The 25,268-nt window shown below is 37.8% G+C and overlaps 1 protein-coding gene and 1 pseudogene across 12 annotated transcripts; one reads left to right on the forward strand and one right to left on the reverse strand.

The window, feature by feature from the left end:
- Positions 1–415: 415 nt before the first annotated feature.
- Positions 416–2,332, reverse strand: LOC142049567 (recQ-mediated genome instability protein 1-like; annotated as a pseudogene).
- Positions 2,333–3,744: 1,412 nt separating this feature from the next.
- On the forward strand, positions 3,745–23,881 carry LOC142049331 (heterogeneous nuclear ribonucleoprotein K-like). 12 transcript variants are annotated; one of them, XM_075076948.1, is made up of 16 exons: positions 3,745–4,109; positions 6,466–6,544; positions 6,670–6,749; positions 7,635–7,732; positions 9,119–9,175; positions 10,650–10,693; positions 11,624–11,696; positions 12,250–12,363; positions 13,546–13,674; positions 14,212–14,519; positions 14,861–14,915; positions 18,624–18,674; positions 21,017–21,038; positions 21,113–21,195; positions 21,643–21,812; positions 22,660–23,881. In XM_075076948.1, the coding sequence occupies exons 3-16, from the start codon at positions 6,701–6,703 to the stop codon at positions 22,688–22,690; spliced, it is 1,284 nt and encodes a 427-aa protein (XP_074933049.1). In that variant the 5' UTR covers positions 3,745–4,109; positions 6,466–6,544; positions 6,670–6,700; the 3' UTR covers positions 22,691–23,881. The 12 variants fall into 12 exon arrangements, with proteins under 12 accessions (XP_074933049.1, XP_074933047.1, XP_074933053.1 ...); XM_075076946.1 differs by having other exon boundaries at positions 3,777–4,109; positions 22,599–23,881; XM_075076952.1 differs by having other exon boundaries at positions 3,777–4,109; positions 21,128–21,195; positions 22,599–23,881.
- The last annotated feature ends 1,387 nt before the right edge of the window (positions 23,882–25,268 follow it).

Raw genomic sequence — 25,268 nt, forward strand, 5'->3', positions numbered from 1 at the left:
AAAAGTGTAAGAATGAGCTGATTTGTTCTTTACTCATTTCCTGACAGCCTGCTACCCCAGATCACCAGTCAAGAAGATAGAGGATTAGGGTTAGAAATAAAATGATACATGAATATTTTAAATTAAGGCAAAAAAAGTTCAAAAGTTTATTTCAATATTATCACCATAAGAAACAAACTGGTAAATTCCTGCCTGCTAAGACATCTCCTCCTCTCACTTTTCCACTATTGTTCCTGAGAGAGAAAAGGCATACCACTTAACTTTAAAATTTAATTTTCAACAGTCCTTCAGGGAAAATCTTGACTTAAACATTTCCCAATATATAATCTACAAGTTTGTGCACATTATTTATTCAAACAATTCTTCAATTGTTCTAGATGCCTTGCATCTGCATCCTGTAGAATTAATACAGTGGCTTTAGACTGAAAAAACTATTAAACTCTATAGTCATCAAACAGATCTATTAGTAATCTTTGACATTCCTCTAAACCATCTTTAAGTTTTGGATGTGAAATGGGATCTTTTTCAGCATATTCAATTCAGGCACTGAAAAACCAATTAAACTTGTTAGAATATCATCAGCAAAATATACTTCAAGATAAGCTGAGCCATCAGAAATTTTTGTCTTTATACCCCTAGACCTGTTGCTGCTTGTGAGGTTTCCATTAAGAGTTACAGTAAAACATCTAACTTCCAGAATTGGCTTTTTTGCAAGGAAAACAGAAATATAGGTGAAAGGTGGAGAAACTAAATCAAGATCACATGCCTCTACTGCTCTACAAGGAAAGGATTGCATATCATTGTCTGGCTGATCTGCTTTTTGATCAGTTTTTGAAAAAACATACTGGTTCATTGTTAGCAACCTGCTGTCAGAAGTGCACTGGAATTTATGTCTGCTCTCAACTAGGTCTATATCATTCCACCTTTCTTTGGAAAACACTACCAAAGAGAAATCTGTAGAACTGTAAGTTTGATGTATGTTATTATGCTGTGAGAAGTTACTTGTACTATTTTCATCTCCAGCAGATACTTTTCTTTCAGAAGTCTTTCGCTTGCTGGTAGCTTTTACAGGCTTCTCTCATTTATATAATCTTTTTCATAAGTGCCATTTAAAGATGAATCACATTAACTTCTAGACGTACGTAGAAGCCTCTCGGTAATTAAATCTATGTTTCTCTTCATGACCACTGACAGCACTTCTTCCAGCTCTCTTTAGATCTCTTCTTCCAGAAGGTCATCTTCCAAAGGAAATAAAAATCCATCAACATTCCACAGGTGAAATTTGTTCATCTGAATGAGGCAAAGGATTTCCAAATTCTTGTTACAAAACATTTTCATCACGTGCAGTGAGCAAACCTGAGGCTGTACTAAAATTGTCACTTCTACTGCAGTATCCACTTTCTGAAGGTGTTACATTATTTAAAACAAATTCATTATTTTCATCAAGACTAGCTAAAAGATCTTCACTTGGAGTGCCTAGAGTTTGTCCTAATTCATCTATGGGCCTTGGAATGATTTGTTCATAATCAGTTTGTCCAACAGGATTAAGGTTCTCAGCTTCCCCAATTAATCTAGCAAGGACTTTTTCCTGAGTATACTCCACTGTAAGAAACTCCACTTCATCCAATTCACCAAGAATTTCCCATTTTCTGGTTTAAGGACTCCAAGACAACATGCAATATTCCCCTGTACGTTTGTTTTTTTTTTTCCAGGAGGAAGATTACTATGGAGAACAGGCACTGGTTGATATTCCATGCCCTGAATTTGATCTATCTCATCAGTTAGTTATAGCATCAGCAGTTGAGTACACTTTGATTCCCAGGATTCTTGGAATGTTCAAATGTTAACTGTTACTTTTTAATTTACAGTATTTTTTCATCTGAGCTTCTGCAGCTGTGAATATGCTGGTTAGCTAACATCAACCAGTGAATCAATTTGTATGGAGCAGAAGCCAGACAACTCTCTTTTGGGAGCATCTAAAATGCAATCAGGCAAAATGGGATACTTCAAATCTCTTAGGTCTGGTAAGAAGCCATTGTTCAAATACCTGTCTGTTAATCTTAGCTTGACTTAAGTTACTACTGTTGTTTTTTTCACAGATACAATTAATACAGGCTTACAGCCTTATCAAAGGAACTCCAACATGCCACGTAGATGAAAGCCAAGTTTCCACTCTTGCAATGTTAGATGCGGACATTTTCTAAGTTAAAAGAAAAAAAGTTAATTCTCTAGAACAAAACCCAGAAAGATGTTTTTATTCTTCTGACAATAGCTAAATTTATGATGTCTCTCACTTGCATTGTATAGAAATTTGCTCTCAGTTCAAAGTTCAGCTATTCTAAGTGTGACAAGGTAGAAGCAATTACAATTAAAAGCACTTCTACTGATGCTAGAAATAAACATACAGCTCCAACCAACTTCAACCAGCATAACCAGCCTATACAGTTTACTTATCACAAAGTATCAGGAAAGCACTGAGACTTCTACAAGCATCCCTTCTTGGTGGCTTCATCTTTTCCTGTTGATTTAATTGGAAGTATACACCTGAAATCCTTTTGCTGTGGATAGAAAAAGAACATATAACTAGAAGGTTCTCCTCCAACTGTGTTTGTTTGTTTTATTCCTATAAGTGCTACTGTTCACACCCAGTCTACTTTAAAAAAATTACCCAAGAAGTTATTCTCCCACCTCATTAGCACTGTTAAGAGCACAAGTGAGAAGCACCACTTACAATACAAATGAGTAGTGATCTGTAAGCATTTGTACCACAGGGGCGATTTTTACACTTTAACGCAATGAAAGCTTTGGAACTGGCAACAGAAGGCTAGCCTGAAATATCAATGTTATCTAGAGATCCAGTCCAGAGTTTGGCTGTAATAGTACCAAGTTTTGTCATTGTCTCAAGAACATCAGTGGTTAATAAGCTCTAGTTTCTTGTTAGTTTTAGAAGTAGCTATGCATATTTAAGTTGTATAACTGCATTTGGAACCTGTTTATCCCCTTAAGGGGGATGTCTAAGGAGCTCAATCTCCCTACAGAATTACACCAAAGAAAAAATACTGTAAGAATAGTTAAGAAACACAAGGCTTGTCTTCTGACATTATAACCTGCAGCTAAGGAAAAAATACCCTGCCTTAAAGGTCTCCCTAAAACTCTACCACTTAGAAGAAACTGTACAGTTACTTGAGGAAATAACCCATTTGTTTACTCATCAACGGGTCTAATCCCGTGGGCCTCTCGTAAGGTAAGGACCAGCATGTCACGCCATTTTCGATAAGTTTCTCATCTCGGCCGTGCAGTCCTTCGGCAGCCTGTCACCCGCTTGGCGCTGCTACCCTGTGCCAAGACCCCCAGGGACAGTGAGGCCAGCTGCCACCCCGCATCCCTGCGGGCACCGATGGACGCCGAGGTGAGATGGCCCGCCCCACTAGAGTCATATCGGGGACGGGACACATACCTCCCTACTCCTCAAACAGGCTGACTGAGCCCAAGCCCCTTCCCCCGCACCCTATCCTCAGCTAAACTACCCAACACTTATCCGGGGCAGGGGCAGTGCCGAACGAGCGGGCAGAACCAGCAGGGTAGCCCACCTTCCAGTACCCGCGTTGCGGGTGGGAAGAAAGAAGAAAATATATCTGCCCTCTATGCACAGTCCGCAAAAACCCCGCGTAACCAAACAGCCAATAGAATACTTGGAGCCACGCGCGCCTTTAAGTATCGCAAGAACCCTGCCCCGCCCCCTCCGGCGCTACACAAGCACAAGGCGGAGTTTTCGCAGACGCCATTTTTTCAAAAAAAAACCCCTGAGGTTGCTCCCCTTTACTGCCTTTCATTGTCTCCACTGTTGTTGCCGCTCTTCTCATAGTTCCTGTCAGGCAGGTAAAACAAGCAAACAAGCAACCTAAGCACACCACGGTGGTGCAGGGTGGATCGCGCTCCTCTCCACATGACACTCAGGCCTGTCTCGCCATGGTCCACACGGAAGGCGGGGCGAACTAGAGGCCATCCCTACTCTGACGGGCAGCTGCCTTACCCAACTGGGCCGCAGTGCGTCCCCACGGGGAGGAAGAGAGGAGGCGGCTGGGCCAGTCGTCTGGTGGTGGGTGCAGGTAAGCACGGCTCGCGCGTGTAGCCGATGAAGGTGAGGAGGAGGTGTTGCGCGCACGCTGGGGGGGGGAGAAGGGCAGGAAGTGGAGCTGTTGATCGCGCCCCTCTCGACGCTGCTGTGTGACACAGTAACGCAGGAGGCCTGAGTCGGCGCCCGCAGGGACAGTGCTCTTCCCCGCTGGTGGGGCGGCGGAATTGGGTAGGTTAAGAGACTGGACTGCTGCGTGGAGAAGGAGGGGGCCGAGAGTGACTCCTAGCTGATGTGGAGTGGTTTGGCGTAACCTGCGGGCCCGCCTGTCCTGAGGGAAGGGCGAAAAGGGTGATCTGTGTCTCTGCTGGCAGCCGTCGCGCCTTGTCGGCCTTAGTGCGGGCGCAGCGGCCCAACTGGTGCGGCTCCCGGAGTGGCAGTGTGGTGGAGGCTGGCTATACTAGTGGGTGCGTGCTAAAGCCGGAAGAGCGGCTGCCGTCGCCTTCCTGCGCGTACCCTGAGTAATTGTGAATGGGGCAAGTTTTGGGGAATTATGGCGAGCAGAGAGAAAGAGGAGGAATGGCGCTCTTGACTGCGGCCTGTGTGGAAGCGGCCGTGCCAAACCGATCGAGAGCGCTGTGCAGCAGGGCTTGCTTTCTTTAGGGGCGATCGCGGTGATGGCGGAGTTGTTCTCGTGGTGGGGCCGCTGCCCTCTGGCGACCCCGCTTGAGCTTGGGTGAGGGCCGCCAAGTGCCTCCTTTGTGTCTCCCTGGGCAGAGTGGGGGAAATCCTGTAACCGCGTGGCGGTGGTTTTTCGGCTCCTGGTTCCGCCTAGCAGTGGCTAGGCGCCATTACAGCGGCCGCCATTTCTGCCGGTCCCCGCCACCGCGGAGGGTTTCGGGGGTTATATAACGCCATCTCTTTTCCTCCCCCACCAGAGTGAGTGGGTTTCTGAGCGCTCTGCGGCGGCGGGCTGGCTGTGCCTGAGCAGGCCGTGGCGCGTCTCGTGCATAGGCTGCGGAAGGGTCATTTGTCCCGGAGGGAGCGGGGGAGAGACCCATGTCCGTGGCCGCTTTATCCTTTCGATGTTTTTAAAAACATTGCGTTAGTCAATTTAATCCCGCAAACTCAATTTACACAACAGAGCGCAGTAACTAATTGAGAGCACCTTGTCCTGAGCACTATATTACACTTCGTCCCCCCCACAGGTCTAAAATTTTTGGGAGAGTCGTAAATAAAATAGGGTCTGGAATATAATAGAAGAGGGTCTGGAAGGGCTAGCCATTTGAACCTGGTGAAATTTCGTTTTTGCCTTCCCCCCGCGCTCTGGCAACGTCTGTTTGAAACTTAGCTATTCTTTAAGCGGCGCTTTTTTATGAGCTCAAATTAGGGGCCTGGAAATAAATACTAGCATGTGCTGGGAAGGTGGTATTAGCAGCGGCTGTAAAAGAGTGCATGCCTACCAGCAGTGCTTGCTGTTAACCTGCACGAACAGGGTAATTGTTACAAAATAACAGATAATCGAAAGGATGTTTTAAAAAGTTAAACATACCTCATTTTTTTGTTCGTGGATGCATAAGTGTTAACATTTGTTCAAGCTATGGAAGTTAAGCAATAAAATCCAAAGGGGGGAAAATAGCGTTCTTTGTTTGGCTGTTATCGGTACAAATGAAATTTTTAAGAGAATAAGGTGCAAAATTGTTCTGCCTGGACTTCTAATGGGCTTTACAAGTATTCTCACGTGGACAAAAATAGATCTTGAAAGGGATACCTGTTTCACAAAGTCAAAGTTCAGCTGCTTTTGAGATTCTTTGTGCATGTATGCAGAGGTTATACATAACTCCAGTGTGGTATTTTTAACAGAATTTTTCTAGCGTGGCTTGTGTGTAATTTCTTTTGTTCATCTGTTACATTGAATGGAAGGCATGATAGAATGCCTGATAGCAAGTTGATAGAGAACTTTTAAAATTAATGCTGGTGATTAGTTCTAAACAATTTAGACTAAAAAGTTATTATAAACAATAAGATTGATACATAGTGTCTCTTAAAAAGGAAATTCAATGTATGTATTATATAACATGCTAAAAATAGGAACTGGATCATTGTTCACTTTAAATATCTGAAAATCATTGTCAGTAAATGTGATTGCTTAAAACTAGCAAATGCTTGAAAACTGAGCGAGTCCAGAATCATTCAGACTGTAATTGTTGATCTGTAAGTTTACAGACTTGATTATTATTTCTCCTCCTAGTGATGTGTTTGGCCTTGTTACGTTTTCTCATTTATAAAGAAAAGTTTTTCGGCAAAAACTCGGGTCAAACCCCCATTTTTAGTTGTAGTGAGAATCAGATCTGTAAGTGAACAGAGCCTGATCTATGCTGTTTTCATAGGCTTCTGAAGCAGTAGGCTGTTGAGTTTTGATCCTGCCCAGAACACTTGAGTTTTGCTCTGCAAGCATATATAAAACTGGTAAGTTCTAAAAATGGGCATCTCTTTTTGGTTTTCCTTTTAGTGCGATGTACAGTTTGCCCCCCCCCCCCCCCCCCCCCCAAAAAAAAAAAAAAAAAGTACTAGCTTTTTTTATTCTGCAACAGGTTTTATCTGCATACCTAAGAATAAAAGGTAATGGAGACTGAACAACAGGAAGAGACCTTTACCAACACAGAGACAAATGGTAATTTTTTTTAAAGGGCTATTTTATTTTATTGGGGGGGAAAGAGCCTTTTTAAGTCTCAGTGTTTCTAACTATTTTGGAATGCTTTAACTGTATTGAATGTTTGTATTGGCAGCATTTTTACATTTAATATTTTTATTTTTAAGTGTACTGTATGGTTTTACATGGTTTTTATATTACAGATACATATTTTCTCTTTGAGAGTGTTTAAGACATAGCATAAGTAACTAAAAGTTATAACTAATGATTTGAAAATACTTGATGGCTAAATACTCAGTACTTGTCTGGACAGTGTGATCATGTAAAAATACTGTCAGGCATATCTATTACTGTATTGCAGTTGTTATTTTGAAGGAATGTATATATATGTGAAATATCTCTAAATGTTAGCTAAACAGAAAGCTTTTTGGACATAATTAGTGAGGAAGAGTTAGGGCATTTGCACTGAGGTGATGCATGCCAGTTTTTCAAAGCTATTTGAAATACTGCTTTCCTATTGTTCCACCAGTATTTCAGTATTGGATGAACTGCTTTTGATCATTTGGGCTTTAAGGTTTTCCCAATTGTAAAATAAATACTAGGTAGGTGATGCAGCACTGCTTTAAACAGCATGTTGTAAATTTTTCACTAAGTTTGCAAAATTCTCATTTCAACTGTAGTTTGTAGATTTGGAATGAGTCTTTAATAATTACTTGATATGTAGGCTGATGAAGTAAAAACCTGTTTCTGCACTATAGATGATCAGGGTAGATGTCAGAAGTTAGTGTTGGGCTAATAGGAGGGAATGCTTCATTAGGAATACAGTGCATAAGTTTGTACAATTTTATCGTGACTTAGAAAGTTAAATATATGTTTGTGTTTTCCCCCCTATGGACCTGTCTACAGGCAAACGTCCTGCAGAAGATATGGAAGAAGAACAGGTCTTCAAAAGATCTCGGAATACAGATGAGATGGTTGAATTACGCATCTTGCTTCAAAGCAAAGTATGCTTTTTCTAGTATTGCTATGTTCCTGCTTATACCATTGCTTAAGGCAGTGGTGAGAAAGTGTATGTTGTGGTATATGTTTAGAAAGAATGTGTGCTTTATTTAATATAAAGTAACTTATTAGGAATATTTGTAAGTGTGCATGGATGACAGAAGTATATTGCAATGGTATTATCTTCTGTATTTTTTCAAGGATGAGTCTTTAATCATCTATGGGGCTTTTCTGATTTTAAAAAAATGTACTCATTGAAATAATAAAGCGATAGAAATTATAAGCCACTTCTTTTATGTTTGAGTGAAATGTGATTGTTTCCAGGGGAATGACTGTGTATTAGGCTTTAGACAGCAAGCAGTTTAGAGAATGATCAGCTTATGATTGTAAATTAAATATAAGAGGCAAGATGAAGACTTCCTCAGGATTTTAGTAACTTTCCAGATTTAGTAAATCTGTATGCATCAACAGGAGGAAATATGGGAGTAATGTTTCAGGGACTGCAATCACTTCATTGACTAGTATAAATTGTCACAGTAAAATTGCTATTTATGAATCTCCTTTAGCATTTCCAGTCGTTACAGATGTTTGCGCTGTCTGAAGTAACTGTCTTTTGTGTTGGGGCAGGAGAATGTTACTTTAACTCTGCATGGCGTTTCTGATGAATAGTCAAGTTACATGGAGTGCTGCAAAACGTTCGTGGTTCTGTTAGCATCATGTATAAACTGCATAATAAAAGCAATAATTTTGCATGTAGTTTTTGAAATAGCCTGGTAAAAATGTAGTTTTATAATTGCCCCCTTGAATATCTGAGTTTATTCCTGTTGATTTTTAGCAACTGGAGATTAGCAATTGTTTGTATTGGCTTTACATTCTTCAGACTCTACCTACCTGAGTGTTTGGTTGAGTTACATAAGTTTAAACCAAAAGTAGTATTTGAAATTATCAAATGTTTGGAGCGTGAAAGTGAAATTTGCAAACATACTAAAAAAAAAAAGTTATCAAATAAATTAGGAAAATCCTTGACCTACATAACATGTATAGAATCCCATAAGGTATTTTCAGTCACATTCTAACTATAAGATGGTTTTAACACAGGCAGAATTGCCTAGAAACTTAAATTTGAAATTGAAATAATTTTATTGAGTATTTTAATCTCTTTCCAAAGTTCAGTGGTAAGAGATATTTTGACCTTTTCTTTCCCCCCCATGGTAAATCCATGTCTGTTTATGTTTCAGTTTAATTTGAACCTTTTAAAAGCAAAACAAACCCCACCCTTAAATGCATTCCACAAGGTAATGCAGAAATAGATACGTTGTTCTTAGTCTTCAGTTCAAAAATGTAGTCTGTGCTGTATTAGTGTAACATAACTTCTGAAAACTATTTTCCAGAATGCTGGAGCAGTGATTGGAAAAGGTGGCAAAAATATTAAGGCACTTCGTACGGACGTGAGTATATACGAGTTCGAATTAATTTAACACCAATTCTTTCAGAGCACTACATTGAAAACTTGATTGCATACATTTCTAGAAATAGAGAAATTCAAATCTAGACAACAACAATCTAATTATAAGCCATTTATAATGATTGTTAGAGGAGAGAACTTTAGTTTTTCAGTTTGTGTTGTAATTAAAACTTAGCATCAGTTATGTGGGAGGAGAGATTATATTAAACCTCTGCTTTCAAACAGGGTTCCTCTAAATTACACACTTCAAATGAGTTAACATCTTTAATTAGAAATATTGGCAAAGTTTAAAACCCTTAACTGTACCATTTCCCATATGTGTGAATCAGTTATAGTACTATTGAAAACTTGCAGGTGACTGGCTTAACCTAGTCATAGAGGAATTCTTTCACTTCCTTAAAAAAAAAAAAAAAAAACCCAAAACAAACCATAACAGTCCATCTGTTCTTACTTTAACAGCTTGGACGTAAAGCACAAAAACATTCATGTTAAGGTTGCATGATTTAAATATGGCTATAGAACAGTAAAGAAACATTTTATTCCGGTACCTGAAAGCATTTTTAAATGGTCATGACTTATTTGCCTATTCATATTTTATAGTGGCTTGACTCTTGTGATTAGAGGTGTTTAGTGTAAATGTTATGTATCTATAAAACTTGGCAATGCTTTGTAAATTCCATTTGTTTACGCTCCTGTACTTAGTATCAGCTACAAATTCAGCAATTTTTTCAAGCAAGACTGTGTTCAACACAACATTTGCTAATATATCATTACAGAATCAGTTCCATCTAAGTTCACAAACTATAGCAACTAGAATTGAGGATTAATCTGAAATGGTTAGGAATCATACATATACTCCCTAACTTTGGCAGCTAGTGTTGCTTGTTTGTTTTAAGTAAACAAATACAACACTTAAGTCCAGATAATTTAATTGGTCTGGAATACTAACTTTCCCAACTTGCCCAAGGTTTCAGTAATATGGATCCCAACAGTTTTTGTGTCTACATTCATGAGCCAGCCTGCTACTGAAACATAAAGATGTTAAAAGCAAAAAGTAGTTCAGTCAGATAAAGTAACTCATGAAGATCCATACTGTTAAGTCACAGTCAATGTAGCAATCCATTATTGTATTAGTCTTCAGAACAACTTAAGCTTGTTTCATTAACTGAGAGTAATGAGTATAGTTTGTATTAAAATTTTTATTGCTTTTCCCCCTTTTCCCCTCTCCTTGTTTTTTTTTTTTTGGCCATATATCTCCGTTACCCATGTACTGGATCGACTTACCCCTGCGTTGCCCACCATGACGTTGGCCCATCCGCCCCTGAACGCCCATGTGAAAACCCTGGTTGGCTATGCCCAAAAATGTGCTTGTTGCCAAACGGGTACCATACTTGACAACTTCTGATTGAATACCCATGCCCAATGCCAACATCCACGAACGCCAATGACCAATGCAGTACAATGCAAGTGTTTCAGTCCCAGACAGCAGTGGCCCCGAGCGGTATGTCCCAACAGTTTATGCCTCACTGCCTGATTAGAGAGAGAGAAATGTATTTTATTACCTGCCTTTTATATAATTAAACAGTATCCCCTTATAGACCGTGTATTGTTTTTTAAAGTTTTCTGTCTTATTTTCCCTATTAAGTCTTTTTGTCACTGAACTTTTACGTGAGTTGGCCACCCAAATAATCCACTAATTTTATTTCAATGGAAGGAGCACAGCTTAAAGTGTTGCATATTCACTGCATTATAAATCAAATTGTTTCAGTAGTTTCTTGCTCTTTGTGGCCTGCCTTGTTCCCCTCAACATTGTTCGTAATTATTTCTGATGAAGTACTAACTCTAGTTCACTTTCTTTCACTTCTCATTTATGTTATGTTTTTGTTTGGTTGTGGGTTTTTTGGGGTTTGGGGGTGGTCCTTGTATTTATATTCCTTTTTTGAAGAGCCCATTAGTAATCTAATTTTTAACTGGTCTCTCAACCTTACTCTTGATAATAATGTTGACCACTTGCATATCCCCACTTTTTCTACAAGAAGGTGTGCCAGTTTTACCAATGTAATGGCAAGGGTGTACTAAATTAGTGGTGGTGGGGAACATAAATATTTTACTTCTACTTTCAGTTCTGCATTGATTTCTTGCCCATTTAATCTGAGCCCTTCCAAAAGCTCTCACGCGTGCACGCTCGCTCTCTCTCACTCACTCTCTGCAAGACCTACCTAATCTTAAATTCATCGTGCATATATATTGGGCATAAACAAAGATGCATGTGTTGTAAATCCAGTGAACAGGTTTACTTTAAATGGGGAATATTAATTGTAGGTTCTTCTGTATAGTCAATCTTATTAGAATTTTGTGTATGATTATGAATATTAAACTTCTGCTACTTTTCCACCTTCTCCATATTTTCTGACACTATGGCCTCTGACAGCATCTTGAGTATAAGTGCAGATACAGAGACAATTGGAGAAATCTTGAAGAAGATTATCCCTACTTTAGAAGAGGTATGTCTCTTAGGTTTATTTCTTCTTCAGAGGTATAAATTTAGATTTTTAAGATAAGATAATTCTAGATGATTGTGTGCTATTTTTAATATGTTACATTAGAAAATGAAACCCAGCCTTTTTTGAAAGGAGGCCTATAACGCTCAAACTATGCATTGGTGGGTTTTTTTGGTAGAGGACAGACAGAGTCTCTTCCTAGAAAATTAATATTTGGAACAGCCTGATGTTTAGTCCACAATTTGAAGTAGCTGTATTGTAATTTCCATCCTGCCTTGGCTTTGTAAGCAAGTGTGTTGCACTGTTTGATATCTTAAAATTTTATACAGCAATAATAAAAGAAATAAAAACTCATTTGCCATCACTTCATGTTGAGGCAAATTACTTAAATAGTTGTGATTCTATCATAGCAAATACAGCATTACAGTTCAGCAAATTAAGTCATACCATGGTGTTTGGAGAAAAACCTTAACAAAAGAAACAAAAATAATATTTTGGTTTTTCAGTTATGTTTTCCCGACTAATATTTTATTTTTTCCTTCTATGCATCTTACAGTATCAACACTACAAAGGTAGCGACTTTGACTGTGAATTAAGACTTCTAATTCACCAAAGTCTAGCAGGAGGAATTATTGGTGTCAAGGGTGCTAAAATCAAAGAACTCAGAGAGGTACCGTTTCCTATTCTTTTCAGATTCTGCTTTTATTCTATAAACAAATTAGGTTTTTGTGTTCATTAACAGTGAGTGTAAGCATAATCTGTGCAATAATTCCTTTGGAACATATTTCATTACATGATTTCTGTGTTCCGAGATCAATCTGAGTTACTTATTACGACTTTCTTGCAAAAAGTCAATAATAAAGTGGCTGTTGGTGGTAGAGCCTAGGACTTCTTATAAAGCTTTTAAGCATATTACCAGTAGAGTAATCTTTATAAATAAAGGATACTTTTAAAAATTAAATTTCATTCATCACTCCTCCTGGAATGAACTGCTGAATAGGCTATATTGGTGGTGTTGGACGTGGAAAATATTTTAGTGTGGATGTATCTCCATAAACTCTAATGATGATAATTTAATAGATGTTTGAATATTGCTATGAAAAGGTAGTATGGGGTAGGTTTTTTGTTGGGTTTTTGGGTGGGTTTTGGGTCTTTCTGTTGTGGTTTTTGTTTTTGTTGAGGGGTGTGGTTGGGGGGTTTTGTTTGGTTTTGGGTGGGTTGGGGGTTTGGTGGGGGGTTTTTTTTTGTTTTTAAGTTCCACTTTCTTGAAGACCACTGTTTCATTTGTGAAGAAATGAGGTTTTGTTCTAAAAACCAAGTGGTCTCTGAATCTAGAATGTTATTTTCTATCCTTTCCTGGCATTGTGTCAAAGGCAATTCCAGGTCAGTTTAGGTATAAGCTACTATTTGTGCGGACTGAGGAAGGCAAGATGACTAGATGTAATTCTAGCAACGTTGCTGTCTTGCATCCAAAGCATGTTTTTATGATATATGAAGGTTTATATAGCCTGTAAGCTTATAATGGATGTGTAGTCCTTTTGCTAATATTTGATTAAATGAACATGTAGATGAGCCATAATCAAAAGCTTTTTAGAATTGAACTTTTTCCCTCTTCACTAGCATTTCATACAAACTGCAGGTCTTAAAAATATGATATCCAAAGATTAAATTTGTTATAAGAACTTAGAAGCGAACATTCACTTAAAGTGACTGGAAGTTTAATGGTCTGGTTCAGTTGTTTCTTTAAATATGTTTTAGTGTGTGTCTGTCTTACCCATTTTGTTTTCAATAAGTTTATAAAATTGTTTAAAATACTTCTATTTGAGGATTTTGGGGTTCTTTTCTTCAACAGAACACTCAGACTACCATTAAGCTCTTCCAAGAGTGTTGTCCTCATTCCACTGATAGAGTGGTGCTTATTGGTGGAAAACCTGATAGAGTTGTGGAATGTATAAAGATTATCTTGGATCTTATCTCTGAGGTAATGTGTCTTTAAACTTACTATTATTTCATTGGTATCCATGAAAGTAAGGATGATTTGGATGGAAAATTATATCTTTCCATTTCTATTTTGAATTCAGTACCTCTTACTTCTCTAGTAACAAAATAAGCATTGGACTGTTAGCACTCCTTGAAATTATTCCTGTTTTCTAGAATTGGGGTGTACCTTATGGGGGAGAGAAGCAATTTTTGGTACCAATGGACTGTTAGTCATGCTTTACATATCAATAAAATAAGAAATTTTAAATTGGGGAGGAAGTGAGACAAATGTACATGTGCCACCCATCAGTAACAGCAGTTTCTCTATCATAGTTTAAGTTCTCAGGAAACATCACCATCCCTGCCTTTCTTATTAGCATTGTGAAATCAAAGAAGTATTCAGAATGTCTAAATTCATATTTATATGTTTAATATAGTAATTTAATGAGATAAAATAATTGTAAGTCAGTACTAACTGGGAGGAGGGGTGGTGGTGTGTTTGTTTTTTTTTTTTTGTGTGTGTGTGTGTGTGTCTTAGTCTCCAATTAAAGGACGGGCCCAGCCTTATGATCCCAATTTCTATGATGAAACATATGACTATGGTGGCTTCACAATGATGTTTGATGATAGAAGGGGACGTCCAGTAGGCTTTCCAATGCGTGGAAGAGGAGGCTTTGATCGAATGCCTCCTGGTCGTGGTGGACGACCTATGCCTCCGTCAAGAAGAGATTATGATGATATGAGCCCTCGCAGAGGACCTCCACCACCACCACCAGGTCGTGGTGGCAGAGGTGGCAGCAGAGCTCGTAATCTTCCTCTTCCTCCTCCACCACCTCCTCGTGGCGGGTAAGCTGCTGCATAAATGCATTGTACAAAACTCAAGTTGAGTAAAATTTGCTGAGTTGTGCTCATGTTTCCAGGACTTGTTTCAAAGTCCGTATTGGTAGTGATTATGCAGGACTGAGTGTGCATTGCACCAGAGAATTTCAAAAAGTACTTGAATTTAATTACTTCTGCAATATAGCTGTCTATCAGGACTATAGTCAGTAGTTCTGTAACTTTATGTCATTCAGGACTTGGCTAAAGCATTCAGAGATTCATAGTTGTGTGCAACTCATGAAAATTTGAATTAGAATATATAAACTAGTTTATAACATGAGTCGTGCTGCTGCTTTTTCTCATTTTAGAGATCTTATGTCTTATGACCGAAGGGGTAGACCTGGAGACCGTTATGATGGAATGGTAGGAGTTAAAATTCATATTGTTTTGTTTAGTAAATATAGTTAGCACTTTGGATATCTGAGGAAACTGTTCTTGAATTGCATACATTTAAGTGTGGGTCATGTGTGCTTCTGATAAACTTTATCACCAAAACATTTTGGCCATACAAATGGTCCCCCCAAGAAGACGACTGTTTGGGGTGTAAAGGGGATTTGGAGTGTGATCTGCTGTGTGGTTTTAGTTTGTGGGGTTTTTTTTTTTGTTTGGTGGTTTGTTTTCCCTACCTGCCATCAACAATAGAATAGAAAGTTGATAGAGCACAGTCCCTGCAGGTTTTATTACACAGACCTTCTTTTAGACTTTTTCTTTTTAAGCAGGATGACAAAAATATGAGTTGGGAGACTTTTCCGATCAAGAAAGCGCATCAGAACAATGTTTTCCAAGAGATGTTAGCAGAATTTAAGAGAACATGAATAATAGCTATAAAAAGCTCTAGTTGGTCTGGCAGATGATAGCTTTTTCAAATCAATTTTTTTTTTTTTCCAGACATAGAAAACGGCATAATCTACTGTAATTCCAAATGTTTTGGAGCTAGGGCCACTGATAAGTTGAATTTTAAATGAGTATATTCAACCATGTTTGGGGGTGGGGAGTATTAAAAAAAGGCTTAAAGATACTCTTCCATGTTGTACTCTGAAATGTGACTTCCTGGTAGTCATTTACTGTTGTATCCTCTTTCCTGGGAAGAAAAATCATAGGCATCTGGGAGGTAAATCTCTGCGGTAACAATCTTTTTTCCTCCTCTGGTTCTGTTTGGCATACTCCTTAAGATGACAGGTTAGATGAGATTTTTTTTTTAATTTTTATTTTCTTTTAAATGAATGGAAAAGAAGTGGACAGGAGCTATGAAATGGGCTACCTAAAAGAGGTTTACACATTGCCTCCTTCTGGGAGGAGGAGGCAATTACTTCCAGTAATACATACTGGAAGTACATATTATAAGAATGTCAAAATTAGGGCACCAGAAGCCTAGCAGAAATATTGAAAGGAAAGACTTGCGCTTAAAATTACCAAAACCAAACAAAACACCTCTCACACACACACCCCCCAAAAAAGAACCTAACACCAAAACAACCACGTTCTCTATACTATTCTGAATCTTAAGAAACTAGAAGAATCATGTACTATACCTCTAAGATGCCTTATTCATATTCTTATGTTTTCAAAGCTCATTTTTTGTGTTTTCGTATTTATAGCTGGTAAAACCAGTGTCAGGGCATATAAACAGAGCAGCCTGCTCTTCCTCAAGTATCTGGTTGAGCGCAATCTTCAGCTTGGGCAATAGTGTGTTCTAGTTCTGTTCCATTCCATTTAGAATAGAAAATCTGTTTGAACTCTGTTTAGTCTGACTTTGAACAGGTTGACCTTGGCTTTCTTGACATGAGTTTCTACAAATAAGCGGGAGTCATCTCTGCTCATTTTCCATGTTCTGAAAAGCAATTTTATTTCTTCTTCACAGTGGAGCTGCTCATGGCTTTGGCTGCTTTATGCACGATTTTCATAGCCTGCCTACAATGAGGACTGCTTTCTGATGCAGATTGTATTTCATTTCTAGTTTTAGCTAGCCATAATCCCAGTATCCTTAATTGTGTAAACAGATGAGAAGTCTTTCCATGGATTGCAAGGCTGAAGCTGGAAGTGTCATGCCAGAAATATAAGGTCTTCTTGAGCTACTATGCATTTCATATAGAAACCATTCTCTAGCAAAATATTTAAACTAGAGTAAACCAACATTGTTCTGGTTTGTGAAGTAACGCATGGGAAAGGCTATTTTCAGAGAATGGGAATGCCATTTTATGTAAATACATTAAAAGGCAAGAATAGATTCTCTCTTCAGACCAACATCTTGGAGATGTTGAATATACAGAAATCCTCATTTTCTCCCAGTTCTCTGCTAAAGGCAGAAAAATTCAGTAGTTCAAGACTTGTAAGACGGTGAACCAAGACTGGATGGTGAAACTTGAGTTTTCTGAGATGTGACAATATTGACAGCCTTGTAAATTCTAAGATGGGAGGAAAAAATAATTGGGATTTTAAAATATATATATAATAGCTGTTCTGAGGCATTTTACTGAAAGACACACATGCATTGTTTCTCTTATTACAGAGGTATATATTTTAGGCTGTAACTACTCTAAATCAAATGCCTCTGGACCATAACAGTTATTTTGATAGCTGAGAAAACATGACTGTGTTTCCATTAGTTCTTTTTTAACACCCCCATCCCCATGGGCGCTTTAGATATACAAATGCACAAAAACATACCTTGGAAAAAAATAAGGTGAAGTGCATATAAAGCCATCTAATCCCTCTCCCCTTTTTTAAATGGTCAATTCTTAATGCTTTCAAGGTATTTTTAAATTTTAGTTAATTGAGAACTGAATCAGAATGTCTGTTTAAAAGTAGAGTGTATGTTCAGATGTCTAATCTGCTTTTGCTCATTCAAATGATTCCTACTTCTTGATATTTCTTAAAATTATATATACGTATGTGTGTGTATATACGTATCTGTATAAGCACTTGAGTAAAGGTATATACACTAAAAATATTAGAAATGCCTCATATTTAAGAAATTTGACATTAAGGAACATGTAAAAAATAAATCGGTGAAGGAAAGCTGTTTGACATCCCTTAAAAATAAGGTAGTTACAATAAGGAATTTGCCATCAGTTGGGATTGCATGCATATTCTTTCATTAGATGTAAAAGACAGTATTAATAAGAATGTACTATGCACTTTGTCTTATCCAGTAAGTGTTTCATTTGGTTTCGATTTCATTTCCATTGGTTACCAGTAGTAGCTAACAATTTTCTTCCCAGACTAATTTGTGCTATGTATCTTAAGTTATCCTGCACCTAGTATTTTAGGAACTGTTTTTAAATGAGCATTTATATTTTAGTGTGCTATTCATGTTGTGTTGCACATTTTAACCCAGCAAAGGCCTTTGCCTTAATAGTAATTTAAAGTGGATTCTACAAATTATATTTTTATAATTGTTGATTCCCACCCACCCCTACGTTTGTTGTAGAATTCTGAAGGAAAGAAATGCTATATATCACATTAAAAAAAAAAAAAAAAGTAATTGGATTTCCAATATAATTAGGCAGTAGTAGATTGTTAGTTTAGCTATAGGTTATATGAGATATATGGAAATGAATTAGTAAAATATGAGAAGCCATGTCTTTCCTGCTTGACCTGCTGTTGACATTGATATATCAATGACAGTTACTTGTTTCATTAAAAGCGTTTTCTGGGTTGTTTTTTTATGCATGAGAGAAATAGAAGGTTTTGGTATCTGAGAGTAACGTCTCTTAGTATATAGTACAGTTTTAGTACTCAAAGGTGTTTAAAAAAAAAACCCAAACCAAACAGTTCAAGCTTTGCTCTCTCCCCTTAGCTGTCTGATGCTCTTTGTAAGAGGAAAATCTGTTTATACCACAGAAACAAGGAAGAAGTGTGACTGCTTACAGTTCCCTTGCAGTGAAAGTAAAAGGGAGTAAATCTAGTAACTGGTCTATATCATATACTTCTGAGTCTTTGTAGTAGTTGTAGTAGTGCAGAAAAATTGGTATGTATGCATTTGCTTGCCGAGTTACCTATAAGCCTCCATGACTTGGACTTAATTTGTATTAATTTCCTCTTTTCCTCCTATTATGTTGTGCCTGGAAGATGATGCAGTGTCATGTGGATGCCTGTGATGACATGCAGCCACCAGAGTTGGTGAGTGTGCTCACGCTTTTATTTTACTGGTTTAATAGTTGATTTTTGAGAAAATCAGTTGAATTGGTTAAGTGATAACTGGAATTTCTTGAGATTGAGTGTAGTCAGTGGCAGCTTGCACCTACTGAAAAATCCCTGAAGCTGTCCTTCTAACTCAGGCTATTGGTAGTTTGTCCTGAAGAGTGAATCGTATACAAGCAATTAATGTCCCACAATGGAAGTATGCAGCAGCACAGCCAGGAGAGAGAAGCTTTTCTGTTGTATTGCCTCTCTTGTACCCTATTTTAGTGTTTTAAGTTGTAACTTTCACTATAACTCTTGCTTTTCAACACCCTCTAGGCGCATCTATTTAGGAATATGTTTTATGTTGACTTCATCATACTGTGTTTTCTCCTATTTCAAACAAGGAATGTTAAAAATAATTCTTTACTTACAGTTGTGGGTAAACTATTATGCATTACCTATCCATATATTTGAAAGTATTCCATTTGATTTGTGTTTATCAAACTTAGGGGATTTAGGAAGGAAAGTTCAAAGGGTGTCGGCAAGTGTTTATGCTTCCTAGAAGATGGCAAAGTGATGCCAAATTAAATGTTAGTTCCTAGCTTACTTAAACACTGCAGTTGTAATTACTCATCTGCTGTCAAATTCATTTGCTGTCTTGTAGTCTGGGGAAGAGAAGCAGCAGAAAGGGTCAAGAAAAGGATTGTTCATTAAAACAAGTTGGCCCGAAAAAGGGATTCCTTGTGCAAAATATCAGTAGAAATAGGTGGAAGAGTATGTGTGCGGAATATGCAGCTTTGATCAGCCTCTGAATTAAGTTCCAAGCAGTGTCCTTTACTCTTCTGTATTTCACAATCCACTACAAGCTCTATTATGTTGTATTATGATCTATATTGCTGAGCAATGTGATTATACAGCACAGGTTGCTTAAAACAGATGATCAGCCAAAGGTTTGGGTTTTTTTCTTTCTGAATAGCTTCCATTTTGATGTGACTCCAAAAGGACTGTCGTGGTTCAGCCTCAGTTGGCAACTAAACACCACACAGCCACTTGCTCACTCTCCCCACCCTGTGGGATGAGGGAGAGAATCGGAAGAGCAAAAGCAAAAAAAAAAAACCAACACAAAAACTTGTGGGTTGAGATAAGAACAGTTTAATAATTACAATAAATTATTATCATAATCATTATTATTACACTAATAACAATAATGATAATATAATAAAATGGAAAAGGGGGAATAAACCAGAAACACAAACGATATAACCGCTCACCACCTGCCGACCGATGCTGCCCCGATTGCTGCCTCCCTCCCCCAGCCAGCCCCTCCCAGTTAACATACTGGGCATGACATTACATGAAATGGAATATCCCTTTGGCCAGTTTGAATCTGCTCTCTTAGGTGTGCCCCCTCCCCTCCCGGCTTCTTGTGCACCCGGCAGAGCATGGGAAGCTAGAAAAGTCCTTGACTAGTACAGGCGCTACCCAGCAACAGCCCAAACATCAGTGTGTTATCAACATTGTTTTCATACTAAGTCCAAAGCACAGCACTATGCCAGCTGCAGTGAAGAAAATTAACTCTATCCCAGCTAAAACCATGACATAGGTAAATAGTTTTTTTTTTAAAAGTTGTTGCATTACAACGCCTGCAAACTAGTAATTCACACAAATTCCTCTATTTCTGTACTTCAGTGATATACGTTGAATTCTAGAAAAGTGTGCACATCCGTTCTCTGGTTCTACAGGAAGGTATTAAAATGGGTGTTTGTGCCTTTAGAAGGCATTAGACCAAATTAAGCACTTGATATCAAGTACTAGTCTACAAATTCTGAAAATAAAAGCAGTCAGGCGTGCTGCATTGTAGCGATTTGGATTTGGTATATGGTGGTTTTAGCAGAACAGCAGTAATTAGTGTCATGATTGTCACTTCTAAGATACAAAGGATTGTAGTATAGTACGGCTGAACTCTGATCTTTTGACTTGAATGTTAGTTTAGTCCAAAGCTCAGGAGTAGATCAACATCAAGAGCTGTTTACCAGCTGAAATTATAAGGTTGCTTGGTAAACTGGTACGGCTGGATCTCGATGACTTATTCTTAGATGTTTTAACAGTAAGCTAAGAGGTTCTCATGAGATATTTCCCTCCCCCCCTCCCCCCCCCCCCCCCCCCCCCTTTTGTTCCTGGTCTGCCCTCTTCCCCAATTTGCCTTTAAGGACACTTAGATTAAGGTTGTGGGTTAGGATAATAGGCTCAAACTTAACAGTATGATACTTGAGATGAAAGCATGTTGATGAATCATGGCTATTTGCTATTTAAGAGTTTTCTTTCTCTTTTTCTTATAGTTTGAGAGTGGCTCTGGATATGGTAAGTCTTTATAGAGGACTTTGACATACACTTCGTTTAGTCAGTAAGAGGCTTGATGCATACGTTTAAATCAGACTATTCTTACACAGGGGGGCGTGGTTCATATGGAGATCTTGGTGGACCCATCATCACAACACAAGTAACGATTCCCAAAGATGTAAGTGAAGCTGACTTGCTTTCCAGTTGTGTTTAAATAAATAAATAGAAAGTCACAGCCTTTTCTCAGACTATGTAAGTAAATAAAAAGTATTTGGGATGCTTGATAAGTACTTTTAATGTAAAGCAAGTGTTTCTAAATCATCAAAAGTTTATTCTTAAGGATGCTTGTTTTGTTTTTGCTCTAGAGATGCATTGAACTATTTTTAAATTGTTAATACTCAGTAATAGAGATGGTCTACATGTTTTTACAAACAAGCATCTGGTTCTTCCAACTTTATCCCACCTGTGTTTATATAATAAATGTTACAGAGGATGTTTTGAGGCTGTAAAAGAGTAAACTTCCATTGCAACTCTTAAAACCAAATTGATGGAAGCTACTTGAACAGAACTGTGTTTTTGCAGAGAAAGTTATATCCAGAAATGAATGCTTTATTTTCTCGCCTAGTTGGCAGGTTCTATTATTGGAAAGGGAGGCCAGAGAATCAAACAAATACGTCATGAGTCAGGAGCTTCAATCAAAATTGATGAACCACTAGAAGGCTCAGAAGATCGAATAATAACTATTACAGGAACACAGGACCAGATACAAAATGCTCAGTATTTACTGCAGAACAGGCAAGTTGAAGCTTAATGCTGTCCTTACTGTCTGTCAATTTTAAACTGACTTTACTACTACTACATTATAAAGCTCTTCTGTGCAATATAGTTTTTAGAAGGCAGGATGTAACTAACTATTGAACCTAACTTCTCTGGTGGTAGTTCTGCCTTGATTATCTTTTCTCTGTTCCAACTAAAATGAAGATTCCCTCAAAACTAATCTCGATGGAAGACACATTAACCAAGTAGTCCTCTCATTTCTCTGGTGAAATTTACTGCAAAAAAACCTACTTGTAATAAATTATATAGAACCTATAGAAAGTATAGAAGATTTCAGTGGATGTTGGTCTAGTTCTGTGTGGAAGACTAGTGATTTTGTTGTTTTTAGATAACTTAACTGACAACAAATCACAGTCTGCCATATGGCATAGACCGTGCCTCTACAGGACAAGTTGAAATCAGTTGGTGTTGTTACACAGCATTTCACACCTTGCTGGCATTACTTTCTATTCTGCCAAATATTAACAGTTTTAGACTTAGTTTGCTTAATTTTGCTTTAATAACATGTTGGCTATCATAGCATTTGTTAATGTTTAACTTGAATGTTTGGCTTTAGATTACTACTATTTAAATGTGCTTTAAATGATTATATGCCTGTAATTATTAGCCATTAATCTTTTTATTTATTTACTTCTAAATGCATTGGGAATTTGTAGTTTAATCTTTAAGAATGCCATTGTGAATATTGATGTAAGATATATGGTCAATCATTCTAATACATGCTTTTTTCTTTTTCTTTTATAGTGTGAAGCAGTATGCAGATGTTGAAGGATTCTAATGCAAGATTATTTTTTCTTTTTTATAGTGTGAAGCAGTATTCTGGAAAGTTTTTCTAAGACTAGTGAAGAACTGAAGGAGTCCTGCACCTTTTTTTTTTTTTTTTTTTCACCCCCCCAACCCCCCCCTTCCCCCTTTTTGCCTGGCCCACCCCCCTCCTTATTTTTTTAAAAAATATCTGCTTCTGTTTAAAAAGCCGACATTCCTCTGCTTCATAGGTGTTCTGCATTTGAGGTGTAGTGGAATCTGCTGTTCACCAGATGTAATGTTTTAGTTCATTACGAATATTTGGGGGAGGGAAAGACCACACAAGACTTAACGCTGAAATTTTGAAACAGCAGCAGAGTGTGGATTTTATTTTTGTTCATTGTTGGTGGTAAAGTGTACTGGCTTTTCTGTAACTATTATGAGCATCCTGGTTTATGTACACTGTACATTTTTTTTTAATTTTTTTTTTTAAGGGGGGAGAAGACTGGTTGTCCACATGTCCCTGGCATCCTTTGAGAGCAGTGTGCAGAATGTAATGCTCTTTTTTTTAAGATATATATTTTATGATTTTTAAATAAATTTAGTGAGCCTATTATTGGTTGTCATTTTTTTTATATACAAAGGGTAATACCTAAAATGGATACCCTTTTTCCCCCCACAAGAAAATGCGTAAATGAAAGTTGCTGTTAAGCTTGCTCTTCTACTACTTTGATATAGATGGAGTTATGTGTTTTGGCAAATAACCTCCAGAAAACAGTGGCTCAGCTTTGCTATTTGGAGAAAAAAGTACAAAAATATTAATGCAAACATTGTGTGAAATTTGACCTCTTTTTTTGCACTCTTTGCAGTAAATATATATGTATGTTGGTGACAGTATATAAATAAATATTTTGAGTTTGTGATGCCACTGAGTTAACAGTAGGTTAAATACACCTGGTTCTAGACAGCTTGCTTAATGCAAATAACAATGTTAAAAATTGCAGTTGGTGTATCATTAATGAATGTAGTTTTCAGAGCTTTCACTTGTGTTGGGTAGAAACTTCTACGAATTGAGAAATTGGCAGTATCTAACTTGATTTTCATTGTATACAGAACTTAAACTTGTTTTCCCTGTTTGTTGAATTCTGTATGAAATATTTGTGAGAAATTAAAAAATATAAAGTACCTCTGGATATTTCATGTAATACTTTGGCATTTGTATTTATAGTTTGCAAGTTTTAATTTCACTTCCTAAATAAAAACAATTTTAAAAATGCAAAAGAGCTTTGTAAATCTGAATGTGATTAATCCAGATTAAGGGGATTCTTTCACTTTGGGGGGGGGGTGGTCTAGAGCATTTTACTTTTCTCATCTTTTTGAACCATATGGGGTAATTCCTATCATAATAAGGAGCTACACTTACCTCCTTGTCCTTTCCCATTACATTGTAAGATGTGACCTACTTAGCGGAGCTATAATCAATCCTTAGAAAACACCCAAAACCTGCTTTTGTCAATGAGTATGGCAGTTTTCCCAGTGAATAAACATTACATGTAAATTGGCCCTTCCTTGGGAAAGGCTGAACATAAGTTATATGGAGAAATCAGCAACCTAGAAAAAGGTGTCAGGCAAAATGCAAATGAATTAAGAAAAACATGGGTACAGGATTTTTTTTTCCTATGTATTTCTACATTGTGTATGTGCAGGTGGTTTGCTGGGTTGTGTTTTTAAAATATTTTAGGAGGAGGACAGCTAGAGTGTGGTGGTTTTTCTTTTTAATGATCTGCATCTTTTAAAGAAGCTAACCTAGTCTTACAAAGAAGTTGAGCACTGCTCTAACTTTAGTAGGGTTTTCTTTTAAGGTTTCCTTAAAACCAACCATGTACATTTTGAGATGAGCCTAAGGGATTCCTGCTCTAAAAGGAGCTGTGGGTTTGGGTCCTATGTCTTTGCCTCTGTCCCCACCCCTCTTTTTCCTACTACCCTAGTGCTGAAAAGCTGCCTTGTCTCCTGAGGAGTATTGTGCTGGAGTTTTATGCTAGGGGAGGGATGTAGTATTTCCCTACTTTCCCAAGGGAAATACTGATAGCACAATAGTCCTTACACTTGTACTTCAAAAAATAACATAGTAATACAGATTGTGCAAAATGAAACCATTTATTTTTTATGGGGGCTGTTTTTTAAAGGCTGACTATGTACAGAAACTGCTGGATTTGAAATGTAGCCCTTAAGGTATGGGTTCTGTAGCAGCATTCACTGTTAGTTGTATGTTTCTGTACGTTATGTCTGAAATTAACTTAAAAGGTCTAGAAATTATGATTTTTTTTTTTTTTGACTGCTTGGTGCATGAGTTACCAACCATTGCACAGCCAGAAAAGATAAATGTGTGTATTTTAAGTAGGTTTGTACGACCCCATTAAGTCAAAACTAATGTTATATTCATAGAATCATTAAGGTTGGAAAAGACCTCTAGGATCATCAAGTCCAACCGTCAACCCAACACCCCCAAGCCTCCTAAACCATGCCCTGAAGTGCCGTGTCTACATGTCTTTACCTCCAGGGATAGTATTGTATAAGCAAGCTACAGTTTATTTTAAGGGAATTAAATTACTATAAAGCCGCGGAGCTCGCAGGCAGGCACTAGTATGCCAGCCTACCCCACTCCCAACC

Source organism: Phalacrocorax aristotelis, chromosome W (genome assembly GCF_949628215.1).
Source record: "Phalacrocorax aristotelis chromosome W, bGulAri2.1, whole genome shotgun sequence".
Taxonomy (NCBI): domain Eukaryota; kingdom Metazoa; phylum Chordata; class Aves; order Suliformes; family Phalacrocoracidae; genus Phalacrocorax; species Phalacrocorax aristotelis.